The 20,309-nt window shown below is 45.1% G+C and overlaps 1 protein-coding gene across 1 annotated transcript in view; it reads right to left on the reverse strand.

Moving 5' to 3' along the window:
- The window catches only part of e2f4 (E2F transcription factor 4), a 41,340-nt gene that overhangs the window by 10,352 nt on the left and 10,679 nt on the right, over window positions 1-20,309 (reverse strand). Inside the window, exons 2-7 of the mRNA XM_060837836.1 lie at window positions 10,461-10,570; window positions 4,691-4,853; window positions 3,804-3,846; window positions 3,387-3,451; window positions 2,969-3,242; window positions 1,588-1,791 (exon numbers count right to left, since the gene is read on the reverse strand). Coding sequence (XP_060693819.1) covers window positions 1,588-1,791; window positions 2,969-3,242; window positions 3,387-3,451; window positions 3,804-3,846; window positions 4,691-4,853; window positions 10,461-10,570 — 859 coding nt within the window. The remainder of the gene's footprint in view (window positions 1-1,587; window positions 1,792-2,968; window positions 3,243-3,386; window positions 3,452-3,803; window positions 3,847-4,690; window positions 4,854-10,460; window positions 10,571-20,309) is intronic.

The raw sequence follows: 20,309 nt of genomic DNA on the forward strand, positions 1-20,309 counted from the left end.
GGTTGGGAAGCTGATAAGACATCACAGAGATAATCGGGCCAAACCATGGGAAAAGATGAAAATCATAGGATCCCTACAGTATGGGAACAGGCCATTTGGCCCAACAAGTCCACACCAACCCTCCAAAGAGTAACCCACCCAGACCCATTCCCTTATTACTGTACATTTACCCCGACTCATGCACCTAACTCACACATCCCTGAATAATATGGGGCAAATTAGCATGGCCAATTCACCTGAACTGCACATCTTTGGATTGTGGGAGGAAACCAGAGCACCCGGAGAAAACCCACGCAGACACGGGGAGAATGTGCAAACTCCACACAGAGTCGCCTGAGGCGGGAATAAGGAAGAGAATTTCAAAACTGAGGCATTGTCTGATTGGGAGTCAGCATAGGTAAGTGAGCAGAGGGGTGGTAGGGAATAGGACTTGGTGCATGGTAGAAAATGGGCAGCAGTGTGTTTGGACGAGCTGAAGATTTTTACGAAAGCTGGAAGATGAAACACAGCCAGGAGAGAATTGGAATCACTGAGGCCACAGCTTGATAATGCGATGAGTATTTCACCAAATGAGCGGCGACAGAGTCAGACAACGTGACAGAGGACAGGCAGAGACCATTTCTGGAAATATGAGATTCATATTGCAAACGGTCAGGTTAAGCCTGAGACAGTTGCTAGGAAAAGGGACGGATTCATTAGCCAAAGGAGGATTTGTGGCAAACACTGAAGAGAATGGCTTTGGTCTTCCCAATATTTAGATGGTTTGATGTTTCAGGTTATCTGGTACTGGATATTGGAGAAGGGGTCTGATCATTTCAAGGTAGTGGAAGAGTTGAAAGTGATGGCAGGGAGGTTGAACTGGATGTGATGATGACAAACAGGAGATGGCATCATGGATAGAACTGTGGGGACCCCAGAAGCAGGAAAAGAAGCCATTGCCAGTGATTGTCTGGCTATGAGAGTACTGATAGATAAGAATGGAACCAGGTGAGAACACCCTCACCCAGTCAGATGGGAGTAGAGATGGATCGGGTGAGATGGTGCAATCAACAGTGACAAAACTGGTTGGCATGGACCAGTTTGGGCCAAAGGGTCTGTCTGTGCGCTGTAAATACAGACAGCTTGAGAAGGATGAAGAACAGAAGTTTAACTTTTACTGCAGCTGGATAGGATGTCATGTGACTTAAGCGAGAGCTGCCTCTTTATAATGGTGGGACAAAAATCTCTGAGCCTTGGATTCAAACACGGCATTCTGAGAACGGATTTTGAAGACGACGACATGTTGAACAAATTTGGAGAGGAGAGGGAGGTTGGGGATGAGAAGGAACGGGCTTTGTTCTCAGCCGATGATAGCAGATTTTTTGGTGGTGGTGGTGGTGGTGGTGGTGGGGGGGGGGGATGGGAGATGAGAAAACAGAACTGCTAGCAACATCAGCTAACAAAAGCTCTGTGTAGCTCACATTTTTCAATTTTGCAATGTGCCACTTCATTAGCCTTGTAATTTTTGGTAATTAGCTTCTACCTCCAAGCTGTAGGCCTAAAGACCTCAAAGCACATGCCGCCCAGAAAGCGGGAAACGTAACTCACCCACAGAAGGTTCAGTTTTGATCGGTACAAAGGAGGTAGTGGGGTTGGATAAAGACGTGCTGCTGTCCAGTGAGGCTGAGGATTCCAGCGGCTGTGTTTCCATGGTTACGGACTGACTGGTGGGTGTTGGCAGCAAGTTGAGAGGCTCCAGGCTTAAGACGTTGCTGGTGTTGCTGGGGGACTCTTGCGCTGATGCACTTGGCACTAAATAAGAGGGAAGGGCAGAGATGAACAGCATTAGAAGTCAAGGCAAAATAAATCTCTCCCAGTCCAAAGGGAGAGTTGGCAGCTCACATCCAACGTTCAATGCCTTGCGATAAAGCCTGCTGTAAAAGTGACATACCAAGAGAGCCAACACCAGCCAATCAGAGGTCAAAGGGCACCTTTGCTCACATTCAACACATACCAAAAACGCCACTTGCTGATTGTTTCACATTTCAATTAATTTCTCAAAACTTTCCCCAGTCACAATAGCAGTTAAGAGGCTGAGTGCAGCACATCACCATGGTGATATGGACAAGACAGTATACAACAGTGACAACTCTTTTCTCGACAGAGCAGTGAAAACTGGGTCGCTGAATACATCTGAGGGCATAATTGGACCAATTTCTAATTGACAATGGTTATTTTTTTCTTTGGGGGGGGGGGGGTCAGCGGAGTGGTGGGGGGAGGATAGAACAAAGAAACAAAGTGGAGTTAAGCTCATGATCATATCAGCCATAATACAAATTCAAGGGAAATGAAACATCAGAGGAATTAAACATTTAACGTTACTGGTAAGGGAGGCGGAGCAATAGAAACAGTAGGTCAGGTCAATGGCTGCAAATTCTGCAGGAACTCATTTCCTCTCTCCCGAGTGCCAGCTCACTAATTACAAGGCATCACTCTGGAGTGTGATGGAATAGTCTCCGCTTGCTTGGATGAGTACAATTTCAAGAACACGCGATGACATCAACATCATCCGGGACAGGCAACGTCACTTCATTGAATTCACCGGGTTCTCCGACGAAAGGTCGTCAAACTGCAAGCATTCTGTTTCAGATGCTGCCTGACCTCTGCAATTCACTGACACTTATTTTTCACCCCCAGGGTTCCAGCGTCTGCAATACTTTGCTCACATTCACTCGTGAGATGTGAGGTTTGCTTTAATTCAGTAAAAAAAATTTAAATAATCTACTGCTCCAACATCGATCTGTGTTCCTGAGCAGCGAGTCAATGATGTGCACTTAGCAAGCTCAGTGAGCCATGTCCTAAGTGGGAACCCATGTTGGCGACACACACAAACTGACTAAAGCTGGCCATTTCCATTCCCCTGCTGTTTGACCCCCCCCCCCCGACTGTGATGCTGAAAGCTGACTGTAGCGCGGTGGGCAGTGCTCACCTGTGGGTGTTGTTGCTGTGGGCTGAGGCTGGGTTACCTCTGGGGCAGTGGACGGAGAGGCAGACCGGGCTGGTAACGTCGGCTCAGCTTCCTGGTTACTGGCCAGAGCTGGCCTCTGTGGGGTGGTGGGCGTACACTGGATCATGTCTTCAGGTGGGGGCACGGGTACCATCACTGGGGAGGATGACGAAGTGTCCTTGTTCACCAACAAGACGTTGATAGGACCGGTCGTGCTCTTCAGGTGGATCTGGTATTTCTTTTGTCCATTCAAACTCTAGAACACAAATAACATGCAAGCAAGCTGCTCGACAAAGGCTGGGGTGGGGGGAAGCATTACAGGGGAAAGGGAAGGAGGAGGATGAGGGGAGGAGCAGGAGGAGAGAAGAGGAGGTGTGAGAATATCAGATTAAATACTCACGCCTTCTGGAATGGGGACCTCTAGTTGGGTGCCCGAGGGTGCCTGGATGGCTAACAATGTATCACCTGATCAAAGAGACAGAAGACATTATGAGAGGGAGAGTGCGCTGTGAAAGCCACTCAGTGAACCACCACTGTCCTCAACGGCACTGACGACGGTCCCAAGGCGACGAGGCCTTGTGACACCAAGTAGGATAAATGCACAGTTCAGCACTAGCCCCTCTAACGCCCAGCACAGAAACTCCCAGCTGCTATTCTGCTCCGGGTAACCAAGAGTTCGGTGCATTTCCTGCATTCATTCACCCCCCCCAAATCTTGCATAGGTCTTGCGTCCAATCACCTTCCTTGCAGGATCATCTCCCACCCCACCAAACAGATCTCAGGAACTCCATATGGAAACAGAAGCACAATTTCTTACCTTTAAAACATCGGCACATATCCTCATGTGTCACATATGCTAGTGTAAAGAACAGTTAAGGAGAGGCAACGCCAAGAGCTTGCTCATTCCCGGCTGGTGAAACTGCACTCTGCCTCGACGCAGACACCAGGAGAAAGGCAACCGACTGTCAAACCTCCCACTGTGTTCAGGAAGGACCGACATACAGATGACGCGTGTGTGTATGTACAGCAGGCACATGGATGGCAGCATGCTACAGAGAGCGCTGAAGACCACAGGATATCAGACAGAGGAGGTCCAGACAGTCCAATAGATCACCCACAACCGATGCAACACTAAGCTCCTGTACCTGATTATTCACAAACAATGCGTGTATGGGCAAGGTATCCAAGGCATGTCATTGTGTTCTAGGGCTTGAATGGACAGAAGAAATATCCGATCCAACCGAGGAGCATGACCGGTCCCACCAACGTTCTGTCGGTGAACAAGGACACTTTTTGTCCTTTGCCCCAATGGTGGTACCTGTGCCCCCACCTGAACCAGTGGGAAATAACGGAAATGGGTGGGAAAGATTAAACCACAGTAGGTGTTGCCTATTCACACGGGGAGGAGGGCTGTGCAGTAATTGAGTGCGGGCAGCAGGGGTGGAGGAGGGTGTCCAAGTGTTTCTTCTGTGGGAAAGCCAGTCTCTCAGAGAGCAGTTGACGAAGTGGGCAAACTTGTGTTGGTATTAGTGAGCACAGGTCAGTGCGTTTGGGGGAAGTCTGAGTACACAGCTGAAGTGGATAGCGCCAGTGTAGTGTTTTCACTGACTGAATGCTACACCAATCGAAGGATGCTGGGGGAGGGGGGGTCACAGATTTTAAAAAAGGAGCAGTTGGAGAGACCAAGGTCTGTGCCAAAGGATATCTGCTGTTCTCGATGTCGTCCGTCACATTCTGAATGCTCTGTTGGACCCAGACTCGCTGCTGGTCGAGCTCCTGCTCTCGTCTGTCCAAGTCCTCGATCTCTGCCTTTAGGTCTATCAGCTTATCCGCAATCTCTCGGGTGTTGCATCCAGGACCCACTCCTCTGTGACCGAGTACAAAGATAAAAAAAACGGTGTAAATCCCTGCTTGGACAAACATATTCAGGAAATAGAATCAGGCCAATAGAGGGAGTCTCTCAGCTTAGTTCAATGGAAGAGTCAAGTGCTGGAAGATAGCTGTGACCATTCACCCTCCCCGCATTAGTCACCATTTCCACACCTGACCATGCCATTGGAATAGTTGGATAGAATCCAGTTTGGCGGTGATGCGTGCTGTCAGGAAACAACCAGCTCGTACTTCTTGGGCTCACACACACAGTGTGCGTGCTTATGGTCAAACTGTCGGCATGTTCATAACTGACAGACAAATCCAGCCAGCCCTACACCAGCTGAGAACAGGCAAAGATGGAGTAAAACTCCCGGATAGCCACCCCCCCCCCCCCCCCCCCCCCAGATACTTCTCGATCCACCATTCCACCCCAGAATAAACGACCCACACCCACCAAACATCAATCTCCCCGAAAAGGATTAGTCAAACACACTTCCTCAGGAAGGAAGCAGACATGGCAATTTGCCTTGGCACCCTCTGGAAGAGAAATTAAATGGACAAAATATCCTGAGTAAACAAAATACTATCAATTCTCGAATGCCCATCTGGTGTTAAGACAGCACAGGAAGGTAAAACAGTATTGGAAGAAAGAAAAATGAAAGTTACCCCTAATTAAAATAGTATTAATGTCACAGTGACCTTGTTCCAATTTCCATCCTCACCAAGCCTCCCTCTGTGGGGCTCGAGATTTTACTTTTTCACTGGGATAGGGGGAGGAGAAAGAGAGAGAATGAACACTGAGAAACAACTCAGCAAGAGTGTCTACCAACAAGGTAGGATTGTTGGAGATGTTTCAGACTGATAATTGAATTAAACCAAGAGGAGAGATTACAAAGTAGAGTTATGTTCCTGCAATTTAAAGGGCGGACTGCTGAAAGTTTTCAAGATATTGAGGACAGCAGATAGTGTAGGCAGTTGAAAACTATGCCCACTGGCTGAGGAGCCTGCGACTAAGGGGTAGAATCAAAAAAACCTTTCAGAAGTAAAATTAGGAAACAATTCCACCACCGAGCATGTGTGTGTGAAGGATGACGTTTGGAATTCTCTTCTGCAAATCGTAATGATACTTGATTAATTGTTCATTTCAAAGTCAAAGATTACAGACTGTCCTTCACCCAAGATATGGAGGGGAATGGGGTCAGGATGGGTAGATGGTTCTAGGTCATGGAGTCAGAGGTTAGGTATGCCGCCACCAAATGGGAGAGAATGCTCTCCAGGGGTTGAATACTCACCCCCTATCAATATAGTCATAGAGTCAGAGATGTACAGCATGGAAACAGACCCTTCGGTCCAACCCGTCTATGCTGACCAGATATCCCAACCCAATCTAGTCCCACCTGCCAGCACCTGGCCCATATCCCTCCAAACCCTTCCTATTCGTATACCCATCCAAATGCCTCTTAAATGTTGCAATTGTACCAGCCTTCACCACTTCCTCTGGCAACTCATTCCATACCCTCACCACCCTCTGTGTGAAAACATTACCCCTTAGGTCTCTTTTATATCTTTTCCCTGTCACCCTAAACCTGTGCCCTCTAGTTCTGGACTCCCCACCCCAGGGAAAGGACTTTGTCTATTTATCCTATCCATCTTTACAAAAACTTAACAGCTTGACCACAGTGTGGCACAGAGAGATTCAACAGTGGCTTTCAAGAGGGAACTGGTAACTAGGTGCAGAGAAAATAAAACTTGTAAAGGGACAGGAAAAGGGCAGAAGAGTGGAACTAATCACAGTGCTCTTGTACAGTCAGCAAGGACACGATGGCTTGGATGGTCTCCTTCTGTGCTGTAAGCATGCTTAATTCTTCAATAGGAGTATTCTCCAAATTGGGATGTGGTTTCGAGAGAAATGGGCAATAATCATGGCTGAAAGACAACAACAGAAAATGGAGAGGGAAATATGCGCACTTCTGTCTGGTCGTTGCATCACGCTCTCTTTCACCGAATGCAAAAAGGTGAAAGGATTGAATATTCCCCACTGAAATACTCTAGCCCTAAGAAAGGCAGATGTTCTGAACCAAGCGGTATTCAGTGATGGACACTGGCCCTGACCGAGTGTACAGCTGAAGCAGCCAGCCTCTTGTGGTTAGACGCAACCTTCGCTCCTTCACAACTGGAGCCAGTCACACTACATGTCGAAGGACAGAGCCAGTGCGTGGAAAAAGACAGGTCTCCATACCAAACAGAGGTAGACACGAGACAGCAAAGATACTGAGGTTCAAAGGAAGGTTATGGAGCCAATAGCTGACCTGTAAAACAGCATTTCAGAACCGAGCCCCAAAACATTCACACTGCGCTTTTAAATTATCTTGAAGATCAGATGTTGGCCGGAATCTCTATTCTGACAGCCACAGATTCCATCCCGGTGAGGGAAATGGTCAATTACTGATGCATACGCAAGAGACAAGGATAATGAACATTAAACAGAGGTAATGTCCTTTAGGGAAGGAAACTGTTGTCCTTATGCAGCCTGTCCTACAGACTCCAGATCCACAGGCACATGGTAGACTCTTAGTTGCCCCCAATGGAGGTGGTCGTGGTGAATCTGGCATCACTGTACTGGGAACACGTACTTACAGCTACCAAACTCAAGGCAAGTCAGAGAGATAGAGCAAGAGAGTTGTGGCCACAGTTAACACGGAAATCTCAACTCAACCTGCAACTTTTCTGCTACTTATTGCCCTAATAACAGCTCAGATGTGAACAGCCAGAGGGTAACTCTACCCCAGCTTCACCTGGCATGGACAACAACATAATGGAATTAGTGAACTCCACAACCCATTGAAACCAAATCCTTTCAAACTGAAACATCTCCTAACCAACCACCAACTACAAGGAACAAGGCAGGTGTTTGCCTGAATGGGTGTAGCTCTGACAACACAAGATCAACACCATCCTGGACAAACAGTCTGCTTGACTGGAACCCATTCATCACGCTCAACATTCACCACTAACACTCAGTAGAAGCTGTGGGCATGATCTACAGGATGCATGGTGGTGACAGACAAAGGCTCTTTCAAACCTGCAGATTCTGCCACTTAAAAGAGCAAGGGCAGCAGATGCATGACAATACCACCACCTGCAAGTTCCCCTCCATATCACTCAACATCTTATTTGGAAATACATTACCATTCATACATCACCATTGGGTCAAAATCCTGAAAGTCCTACCTAACAGCACAGAGGGAAGTCCTACATGCCTTGGATCAGCTTGCACCAATTTACACAGTCAGCCTACAGCAGCTGTTAATGTTCAGGATATTCCCTACCGAACCTGTTTAACTGGTTCGGAGAAAACTCTTGAAGCTCAACATTTGTGTCAGAGTTTTGCCTTTGCGAAAGGGAAACTGTGTTTATCCAATTTGTTAAAGCTTTTTAAAAGTGATAATAAGCAACATGGGTACAGGGTGTATGTGGTGTACTTGGATTTCTGAAGGACATCAGGCTAAATGTCACATCAAAGGTTACCATACAGAAGAACTCGTGGTATAGGAGCTAACCGATTTACATGGACAGACTATTTATTCAGCTAAGAGAAGGAAAGATAAGGGCTAAGGGGGTCATTTTGGGCTTGGCAAGCTGTAATTAATAAACGGGCACAGTAATCAGTACTTTGTCCTCAACTATTAACCATTTATATCAATGGCATGGACAAAGCGCCCAATCATGTTTGCTCTCTTTGCTGATGACACAGGTAGGCGAGAGAGTAGCTTGTGAAAAGGACACAAGGAGTCTGCAAAGGAGACAGGTTTACTGAGCAGACAGAATATAACGTGGAAAAGTGTGAGCTTAACTACTTTGACAGAAGCTTCAAAAAGCAGTACATTATTTCAATGAAAAGTGACGACCGAGCTCGGAGGTCCACGAGAATTGGGGTGCCCTGTAAATCACAACAGGTTAATCTGCAGCCACAAATGTGTTGGAGAAGCTCAAAGGTTCTGAAGAGGAGTTAACCAGGACAGGAAACATTAACTCAATTTATCCATCCACAGATGCTGTCAGAACACAGCGAATGCTGGGGAAACCCAGCAGGTCTGGCAACATCTACGGTGAGAGCAGAATTAGCGTTTGAGTTCAGTAACCTTCTTCACAAGCTTCTCTAGCATGTTCACTGCTTATTTCAGATTTACAGTATCAGTAGTATTTTATTTCAGAATGCAGATACAAATGATTGGGAAAACATTTGGAATGTTGTCTTTTATTGCAAGAGGAAGCAACCACATCTGGTGTACACTTTTGGGCTCCTCATTTAAGAAAATTACCTCAGAAGCAGTTCAGAGAACATTGATGTGACTGATTCCGGGGATAAGAAAAACGAGGAAAGGTTGAGTAGATTGAGTCCGTATCCATTGGAATTTAGAAGAATGGGAAATTGGATGTTTGCCCTGGAGAAAGGTTAGAACTACAAACAGAGTTTAAAAATGAGGCATTTTCCATTTAAGAGAAATGCTTCCTTTCAAGAGGGTCATATGCCTGTGTCATCTTCTTCCTCAGGACAATGAGGCAGGATATTTCAAAAGCTAAGTTTGAGAAAGAGACAATAATAGAAGTTGCTGGAAAAGCTCAGCAGGTCTGCCAGCATCTGTGGAGAGAAATCAAAATTAACCTTCTTCAGAAATCCTGACTGACAAGGGAGTCAAAAGGTTATTGGGTGGACAGGAAAGTGAAATTAAGGCCATAATCAGATCAGCCATGATCGTACTGAACAATGGAACAGACTCAAGGAGCTTCTAATTCATATTTAGAAATGTTTCACCACTTTAGTTCTACTAACTTGATCCCAGTGATCCAGCATGGGCAGCCATTTTGACAGCTCCTATCAAAGGGTAAGTGCAGAATGTAAATGTAAGATTTGGGTGTCAGCGGGCCCTCTTCACTTTATTAACCAAACTGACGATTAGGAAAGAAATGCTGGCCCTTTAATACACCTGCAGTTTTTTAAAAAAATCACTCCCGTCTGATTGGAGAACAGTGGAGTAACCCGAGATGCCAGAGAGTGGTCATGTCTGCCTCTTTCTCAGCCTCTCTGGGCATAATAGGGGTCCCAGGGGCGCCGTAATGAGCCACGGTCAACACCAAAACTAGTCACCACTGGCAGAGATGAAGGAAGAGCTAAGCAACAGAAAATCACCAAGCCCTCTTTTCCCTGGTCATATGGTTCAGATGAAGTTGAAAATCGTGGCGAGGAGGCAGTTATCCTACTAAGTGGAAAACGTTAAACCATGAAACTCAGAAATGAGCAGAGGATTTACCCTTCGTCACATCACTGCTGTTACCTACTCAACAAATCTCAGAGTTCCAGACAGAACAACGTTTCACAAAAGACTGTCTGAGAGCTCGGAGGTTTGATATCCCAAAACAAGTGGGAGAACCCTAGATGAGCCTGCAGAGGAAATCAATACTTTAGACTAACACAGTGGCAAGACAAGAGGGAAGAGGAAGGGACAGTATGGTGCAAGAAGATTAGGGATGAAGATGTCGACACAGAAATGTGGTATTATTAAATGTTTGCTCTGTTCCTGGGATTTTCAGACACACTCACTTCCACTGAATGCTGTTTTTTGATTTCTTCTCGATGAGCCCGATGCCCTCTAAGACGTTGGTGATGTCATATATCCGACGCTTCTGTCGCACTGCCAGGGTATCTGCTGCCTGAACAGAAAACACAACTTACATTGATTACACAGCACAATAACGCGCCTTTCAGCCTAATTCATTGAGGCTAGTGTTAAAATTCCACACACTGCCCACCCTTATCTAACTCAGTTAACAGATCCTTCTCCATCTCCCTCCATATATATCTAACTTCCCCTTGTATATTTCTGTGCTATTTGCTTCAACTACACCTGTGGTAGCGATTACCTACATTCTTTATGTAAAGAGGTTTCTTCTGAATTCATGACTGGAACGTTTTTTGTCTTTATTCTTTGCTGGAATATAGGTGTTACTGACAAAGCCAGCATTTTCTGCATATACCCAATTGCTCTTGAAAGGAGTGGCTTGCTAGGTCATTTTACAAGGCAGTTAACAGCCAACCATGTCTCGTGGGTCTGGATAGACCTGGATGGAGCGGATTTCCTTCCCTAAAAGCCATTAGTACCTGGCAGGTCTCTACAACAATCGCCGCATAGGGGCCACTCGGACAAGGAAGTCTGGGCTCAGGACCCATCTTGGCCCTTGAAGGAGATAAAGGAAGCAGGAAAGAACATAAATAATGAATTAGGACGGCTAAAAAGGAGAGTCCTTCAAAAGTAGGATTAAGAAGAACCCCAAAGCATATATTATGAGCAAGATGATAGCTAGGGAAACGTTAAGTCTACCCAAGGATAAAGAAAGGAGTGGCGCCAGAGGAAGTAGGTGAGATTCTTAATTAATATTTCACACTGGTGATTTACTAAGGAAGGGGACATGGATGATGGTAGGATTACAGAGGGGTATGTTGATATTCAGGACATATCATTACCAAGATGGTGGTGGTGTCATGTGTCTTGAAAAACAATAAGGTAGCACGACAGCTCAGTGGTTAGCACTACTGCTTCACAGCACCAGGGACCTGTTTTTGATTCCAGCCTGGCTGTGTGGAGTTTGCACATTCTCCATACATCTGCGTGGGTTTTCTCTAGGTACTCCAGTTTCCTCCAACTGTTCAAAGCTGTGCAGGTTAGGTGGGCTGATCACGCAAAATTATCCCATAGGGTCCAGGGATGTGCAGGCTAAACGGGGGAGTTAGCCATTGGGTAGGGTAGTGTTTCAGGGATAGGGTAGGGGAGGGTTGGTCTGGGTGGGATGCTCTTTGAAGCATCAGTGTGGACTTTATGAGCCGAATGGCTTGTTTCCCACTGTAGAGATTCTATGAAACGCCATCACTGCTCACTGGGATCTATTTCAGGATACAGAGGAAGGAGCTTGCTGGGACTTTGACAGAGATCTGTACATCCTCTTTAGCCACAGGCGAGGACCCACAAGACTGGAGAATAGATAACGTTGTTCCTGTGTTTAAGGGCAACAGGGAAAGTCCGGGAAATTAAAGGTCAGTGAGCCTTATATCAGTGGGAGAGAAACTATTGTAGAAAATTCTGAGGGACAAGACTTCTCACATTTGGAAAAGAATGGGCTTGTTAGGGATAGTTAGCATGGCTTTGTGCGGGGGAGAGGTTTTATCTCACTGATCGGATTGAGCTTATTGAGGAAGTGATGCAATTGATTGATATAGACTGGGAGGCAGATGTGGTCTACATGGACTTTACTGAAGCATTTGCCAAAGTCCCTCATGGTAGGCTGATGCAGAAGATGAAGTCACGTGGGATCTATGAGTTGGTAAGTTGGATACAAATTGTCTTAGTCATAGAGGGTAGTTGGGGAAGAGTGTTTTTCTGACTGGAGGTCTGTGACCACTGGAGTTCCGCAAGGATCAGTGCTGGAATCCCTGTTGTTTAATATATAAATTAATGATTTGAATGAAAATGCAGTTGGTCTTCTTAATTTAACATTGACATGAAAAAGGGTAGAGTTGTGGATTGAGAGAAAGATTGTCAAAGGATACAGCAGGACATAGTGGGAAAGTTGAGCAGAGAAATGACAGATGGAGTTTAAACCTGACAAATGTGAGTTAATGGATTTTGGGAGGTCAAAGGCAGGAAGTCCATAGTCCCTGAAAGCAGCAATATTAGTGGTAAAGAAAGTTTGCCTTCATCAGTGGGGGCACGGAGTATAAGAGTTGGCAAGTCATTTTGCTGCTGAATAAAACTTTAGTTAGACCACATTTGGAGTACTGTATACAGGTCTGATTGCCACACTATAGGAAGGATGCGGAGGTTTTGGAGAGAGTGAAAAAGAGGTTTACCAGGATGGTGCCTGTATTGGTTGTAAGGAGAGGTTGGACAAACTTGGCTGGTTTTTGTTAGAGCATCAGAGGATGAGGAACGATCTAATAGAATTATAAGAGGCATGGATAGGGCGGATAGACAGAGTCTTTTTCCCAGGGTGGGAATGTCAAATAATTGGGAACATAGGTTTAAGGTCAGATGGAAAAGCTTAAAGATGTTGTTCTTTTTTTTTAAAACACTCAGGGTGGTAGGTATCTGGAACACTGTCAGAGGAGCTAGGAGAAGTGGATACGATAGCAACATTTAAGAGACATTTACACAGGCACATGAACAGGCAGGGAATAGAGGTGTACAGACCATGTGCAGGCAGATGGGATAGTTTAGAATGGTATCATGGCCAGCACAGACATAATGGGCCGAAGGGCCTGTTCCTGCACTATGCTGTTCTATGTAACGCTCTATGTAATACCTAGCAGGAACTTAAAACATCTTTGAACTGGTTGATTAGAAAATAGCTTACACAGTAGCCATCACTGAAACTAGCTTTAGAGTTCCAGATATTTTAACTGAACTTAAAGTTGAGCAGCTACCATGGTGAGATCTGAGCCCAGTATCTTATAATACCCCCCTGGATTACAAACAGTCATATTACCACCACTATTTCCTCACGGTTATTAATTATTTGTGACTATCTTAAAATTATCATTAGTTCTGATCTTCTCCAAAAAGTAGAAATGCCTCCCAACACGCGCCCCCCTCCCCCAACAAAAATCCTTCATAATCATGAAGAATTCTATTATCATTTCAGCCCTCAGACTTCTTCCGAGGACAAACAATCCTAGCCTGATCAATCTTTCCTGCTCAGTACGGATCCCTTAGCTCTGGTATTAATCCAGTAAAGCTTTCTTTTCATTATTTCTCCAGCCCCTTTTTACCTCAAAATGCAAGTCCAAGGAAGCACTGGCCGAACCAAAGTTTCATACAGGTTTAAAGCGACTTTTCTGCTTTTCAATTCGACCCCAATAAATGCTTCATGTTGTTGCCTAACTAAGCTGCATTGTTTTACGTGATGTGTGCAGACATACTCCCCAGCTTGCCTTCCTTTCTCCATTACATTTTTCAAGAAATGTGGCTTCCCATTGCTTCAACCAAGAATATAACCTCTGACTAGTTACTCTTGAAATTCATTTGTCAATTTCTCCCAGCAAGTTGTTGACCATCAGATCACAGTCATAGAGATGTACAGCATGGAAAGAGACCCTTCGGTTCAACCCGTCCATGCCGACCAGATATCCCAAACCAATCTAGTCCCACCTGCCAGCACCCGGCCCATATCCCTCCAAACCCTTCCTATTCATATACCCATCCAAATGCCTCTTAAATGTTGCAATTGTCCCAGCCCCCACCACTTCCCCTGGCAGCTCATTCCGTACACGCACCACCCTGTGTGTGAAAAAGTTGCCCCTTAGGTCTCTTTCCCCTCTCATCCTAAACCTATGCCCTCTAGCTCTGGACTCCCTGACCCCAGGGAAGACTTTGCCTATTTACCCACCACCCAAACATTTGGCGCATCTACAAACTTTGGTGCTGCTCTGTCGATTCCGGAGTCTCAGACACGTTGTGAAAGTGGCAAAGAACCGCAATGTTGGTGGTGGTCTGTGTGGGGCACTTTCTGCCACTCTGAGTGATCACAATGTCCCTGTCAGCTTGTTAGCCATTCTGCGACTTGTTCCCTTTACTCCACGTTCTCTGAACCTCCTTCAGCTTCACAAACACTAAGTTTTAGAAAAATTGGACTCTTCTCAGTTCCACCTTAAGACCATAAGACATAGGAGTGGAAGTAAGGCCATTCGGCCCATCGAGTCCACTCTGCCATTCAATCATGGCTCTTGGGCATTTCAACTCCACTTACCCGCATTCTCCCCGTAGCCCTTAATTCCTCGTGACATCAAGAATCTATCAATCTCTGCCTTGAAGGCATTTAGCGTCCCGGCCTCCACCGCACTCTGTGGCAATGAATTCCACAGGCCCACCACTCTCTGGCTGAAGAAATGTCTCCGCATTTCTGTTCTGAATTGACCCCCTCTAATTCTAAGGCTGTGTCCACGGATCCTAGTCTCCTCGCCTAATGGAAACAAGTTCCTAGCATCCACCCTTTCCAAGCCATGTAGTATCTTGTAAGTTTCTATTAAGTCTCCCCTCAATCTTCTAAACTCCAATGAACACAATCCCAGGATCCTCAGCCTTCCGTCCTACCTTCTGCACAGCCCACTCAGGGCCACCAAGAGAAGCCTGGTCTGTCTGGAACCAACAATCGATTGCCTCAGTCCCAGCCTTAAAGGCAAATTAATGGTCTGCCCACCACAGCCACCAGACACAGTGGTGTCAAGGCCAATCACACGTCTGGGCAGAGTTAACTGATCTCAGCCTGGGGAGGGTAGCAGTTGACTTCAGTGCTGGTCATCTGTATTCAGGGATCCATTAACATGTGGGCCATGGGGTTTGCAAACAGCCTGGGTGGATGAGTAGACTGTCAATCTGAAATCAAGCCGAGAATGATCGCTGGGCTGAGGTCTGAGAGGACAGCAAGTGCCCATATGTAAGCCAACCCAGCTGATAGGGCCTAGACAAAAAAAAAAGGGCAGAGCCACACCTGACCCCATCAGGCATAATTACACGTGGCTTTGTTCAAACCGGGCCTGAGATTCAAGATTCTCTACACATCTCCTTCCTCCCACCAGCCCAACCAGAAGAGGTTGAGAAGTCGTGAGTGATATCATTGGGTAACTTTTTGACCTTTGAGTGAAAAGGTTGTGAGCTCAAGTCCCAGTCTCCCTGTCGCCTAGCCAACATTTATTGATCAACGACCATCAGATTGGTGGGAAGATCATGAACCAAATGGCCCAGTTTCAAAGGGAATTAGCAAATCAGACAAGGGGGACATGAAGAAAATCTTTCTGCTCAGTCAGTGGTTAGGGTCCGGATGGAATGTCTGAGGCTGTGGTGGAGGCAGGTTCAAATCAAGGCACTTAAAGGGGAACTGGATCATTATCAGGAAAGAATAAATATGCAGGGATATTGTGAATAAGCAGCAAAGTAGGATGAAGTGAATTTAAAGTGTCAGTACGAATATGATGGGCAGAGTGGCCTTGCTTTAGGTAGAAGTGTAGGGAAATTCAATAACAGAACAAACTGAAAGGCTCTGTATATTAATGAATGAAGCATTTGAAATAAGATAGATGGACTGATAGTGCAAATTGAGGTAAATGGATATGATCTCATAGCCATTAGGGAAACATGGTTACAAGGAACTTAACATTCAGGGAAAAGGTGATGATAAGAAATGAAATGAGGACCGTTGTGAGCGATGACCTAGGCTCAGAAGATAGAGGCAAAAACAGCAGGGGAAAGAATATTGGTAGCAGCAGTGTACAGACCCAAGCAGTAGCCACTCTGTGGGAAAGCCTATACATCAACGAATAACATCAGCATGTAGAAAGAACAGAGTTACGATTATGGCAGACTTTAATCTTCATGTTGATTGAGTTAATCAAATTGGAAAGGGCAACCATAACAACAAATTCATAGACTGCAACAGGGGTAGTTTCCAAGAGCAATATGTCATGGAGCCAACCAGGGAGCAGGCTATCTTGGATCCGATAATGGGTAATGTGGTAAGTTTAATAAACGACCTCAGAATAAAAGATACCACAGGATGCAGTGATCATAACACGATGGAAATTAATATTCAGTTTGAAAGTGAGAAACTTGGTTTGTAAACAACTGTTGAACTTAAATGAGGTGAATTACAATAAAATAATAATGGAGTTGGCTGAAGTAAAATGGGTGGATAGAATAGCAGGATTAACAGCAGGCAACCAGTAGCAGATATTTAAGACGGTGTTTCCTGACGCTTGGCAAAAATACATCCCAGTGAGGAGGAAAGGTTCTCAGAGAGGGTTAAACCAACAATGGCTAATCAGAGAAGTTAAAAGTTGAAAGGGAAAGCATCCAAGGAGGTCAACGTCAGTGACAGCCCTGAATACTTAGGTAAAGTGAGAATACAGCAATTGAGGATTAAAATGATAACAGAAACAGAACATAAACGATGAAAGCAAACTAGCAAAGAATATAAAAACTGACAATAAGCACTTATTTGAATATAAAAACGAAGAGAGGGGTCAAAGTGAACTTAGGCTCCTTAGGAAATGAATCTGGACAGGCAGCTTCGGGGAACTAGGAAATGGCAGGAATTAATGCATCAGTTATTATGTTGGAAGATACTTTGAATATTCTATTAATACTAAAGAATATGGGGAGGTATCAAGTACCATCACCATCACGAGAGAAGTAGCATTAAACAAACTAATGGGGCCTAAAGGCAGATAAGCCTCCTGCCCTGTTGGGTTGTATCTGAGGATCCTTAATAAGGTAGCTAGAGAGGTAGTGGATGCACTGACTGTAACTTTCCAAAAAATCCTTGGATCCTGGAGAATTATCGGAGGATTAGAAAACTGCTAATGTGACACTCCTATTCAAAAAAGTGGGTGGGGGAAGATTAAGAAAATGCAGATAACTACAGACTGATTGACCTAAGATCTATTGTTGGAAAGGTAGTGGAATCAATTATCAAGGAAGTAATAGCAGAACATTTGGAAAATCCTATTTTAATCTAGCAGAGTCAGCATGGCTTCATGAAAGGGGGATTCTGACTAATTCACCAGAGTTTTTTTTAAAGACGTCTCAACCAGAGTGGATTATGGGGAACCAGCAGATGTGTTGTATTTGGACTTCCAGAAAGCAATCAATAAAAGGTACCACACAAAAGGTTAGGTCGTAAGAGCCCGCGGTGTTGGAGATAAAATATTGGCATGGATACAGAATTGGCTCATGAGCAGGAAATGGCTAGTGGGGATACGGGGCTCCATTTCCAGTTGGCAACGTGTGCAGTAAGGTTCCACAGGGATCACTGTTGGGACGGTAACTGTTTACCTACATTAATGAGAAAGGAAGCAAATACTCTTGAAGCCAAATTTGCAGATGACACAAAAACAAGTGGACAGGCAGGATTGAGATGGGGGGAATCAAACTGTTTACAAAGAGATATCGATAGGTTAAGTGAGTGAGCAAAAAGTTGGCAAATGGAATATAATGTGGAAAAATGCAAAGGCATTTTGGAAGAGAGAACAAAAGAACAGTGTATGATTTAAACAGCGAAAAACTGCAAAAAAGCTGCAACACAATGGACTTGTACATAAAGCACAGAAAGCTAGCACACAGGTGCAGCAGGTAATCTGGAAGGCAGATGGACTGTTGACCCTTATTTCAAAGGGTTTGGAATATAAGAGGAGGGAGGTTGTACTGTTGGTGAGACCACATCTGGAGTACTGAGCAGTTTTGGTCCTTTTAAAAGCTACCATTTCATTGGTGACAGTTCAGGGAAGGTTCACTAAAATGACTGCAGGTCCGGAGGGATTGTCTAACGATCAAAGACTAAACAGACTGAGACTCTACGCACTGTAGTTTAGAAGATGACAACCTCACTGAAACCTCTAGGATTCTTAAGGGGCTTGACAGGGTCAATGCTGAGAGGGTGTTTCCCTCTCATGGGAGAGTCTAGGACCCAAAAGCACAGTCTCAGAATAAAGGGGCACCAATTTAAGATTCATCAGGAGGAATTTCTTCCCTCAGAGGATTGAGTGTCTTTGGAACTGCTTGCCGTGGGGGGGCAGAGCCTTGTGTATATTTGACGCTGAGATAGATATGTTCTTGAGTCGGGGAATCAAGGGTTATGGGGAAAAAGTAGGAAAGTGGACATGAGAAATGTTGGATCGGCCATGACCCTGGTTAAAGGCAGGGCAGGGTCAAGGGGCTGAATGGCCTACTCGTGCTCACATTTCTTATGTACCTGGTGGATAGCATATTGTTTGCTGTGTGTAAGTAGTTCTGAACTAAACAAAGAGCTGGGAGGTTGACAAGGAGCCAGTTTGCCACGAACTCAGATTGAATAGAGCCACTCTGGTGAGCTGGGGGTTCTTGGCATAACTGTATTTGCTCCAAATGGAAAACACCTGCTGTAAATCCCCACCCACCTGCCAAAACAGAAGCTCAAATAAGCATCAGAAACTGACAAGAAACAAAACAGCAAAGAAAGCAGAAAGTGACTTGACTCCACTGCTTGGGGAAAATCCCAGGCACCATCTGGGTCAAAAAAGGAGTGAAATGAGTGTAAGCCTCTTTCACTGCTCCTGCTGCAATATTCACAGGCTTCATCAGAGTTATCAGAAGGCTGCTGCAGACTGACAGGCTGGTGCGACAGGAGATCAGGCGCTAAATGGCAGATGGAGGTCTCAAAATGGCAGCCAGAAGGAGAAACACACCAGCTCCATCAGCCTCTAGGATGGGTCGGACCTCTACCAATCCACCCGTTCCTCTAGTATGTTGACAAGATTGTTGACTGAGAAAGCTTGCTGGACATCAACTAGTCGCCAAGTTTCCTAAATTACAACAGTAACCACACTTCTGAAGCACTTGACAGGTTGATAGTGTTTTGGGATATCCTGAGACCATGTAAAAGGTGGTACATAAATGCAAGCTCATTTTTCTTTTGCACATCTCAGCGTGACATCACATGGTGCAGTCACTGACTGCTCTATCAAGGAAACATTCACCTCCTTTAATTCCAGGAGTGCAAGTTATCTGGAGCCTTCTCCCCAGGAATCTCCCCTACCCTGGGGCACCACATTTTCCATAACATGCTCGCCCTCAAAAGCTGACCACATGACTCTACTGAAATAAGCAGGGAATCACTGTGCTCTTCATGTTTATTCTCTATTTCACATTCAGACCAAGCTGCAGAATCAAACTGAAGCACTTAAGAAGCCATTCAGCCAATTGTATCTCTGTCAGCTCTACCAAGGAGCCATTCCACAAGTCACATTCTACTGGCCTTTCCCCATGGACATAGAAAATTTCCTTTGAGTAATTATCCAATTCTCTTTCGAAAGCAATGATTGAATCTGCCCTCAATTATTTCAGATAGCCCCCAGTCACAACATACTGGGGGCTGCAAAAATATTTCCCTCTTACAACACAAACAGAAATTGCTGGAAAAGCTCAGCAGGTCTGGCCGCATCTGTGTGGAAAAATCAGAGTTAGCGTTTCGGGATCGAGTGACCCTTCTTCAGAACTGTTATTAGGAAGGTTCACTTGACCGGAAACGTTAACTCTGATTTCTCTGCGCAGATGCTGCCAGACCTGCTGAGCTGTCCCAGAAATTTCTGTTTGTGTTTCCAATTTACAGTATCTGCTATTCTTTTAGTTTCTATCTCCCTCTAGTTTTTTTTAAAACTATACCTTAAATCTGTATCCCCTCTGACTATCAACCCTCCTGTCATTAGAGACAGTTGCTTCTCATTTATTATCAAAACCCCTCAGAATTTTAGGCATCTCTATGAAATCTCCCTTTAACCTTTTCTGCTTTAAGATTAATCTCATGTTCTACAGTCTTCCCACATTACCAGAATTATACCACAGATGCGGGAAAACAATTGCTCTCCTCTGCA

The sequence above is a fragment of the Hemiscyllium ocellatum genome, chromosome 17 (assembly GCF_020745735.1).
Source record: "Hemiscyllium ocellatum isolate sHemOce1 chromosome 17, sHemOce1.pat.X.cur, whole genome shotgun sequence".
In the NCBI taxonomy this organism is placed as follows: Eukaryota; Metazoa; Chordata; class Chondrichthyes; order Orectolobiformes; family Hemiscylliidae; genus Hemiscyllium; species Hemiscyllium ocellatum.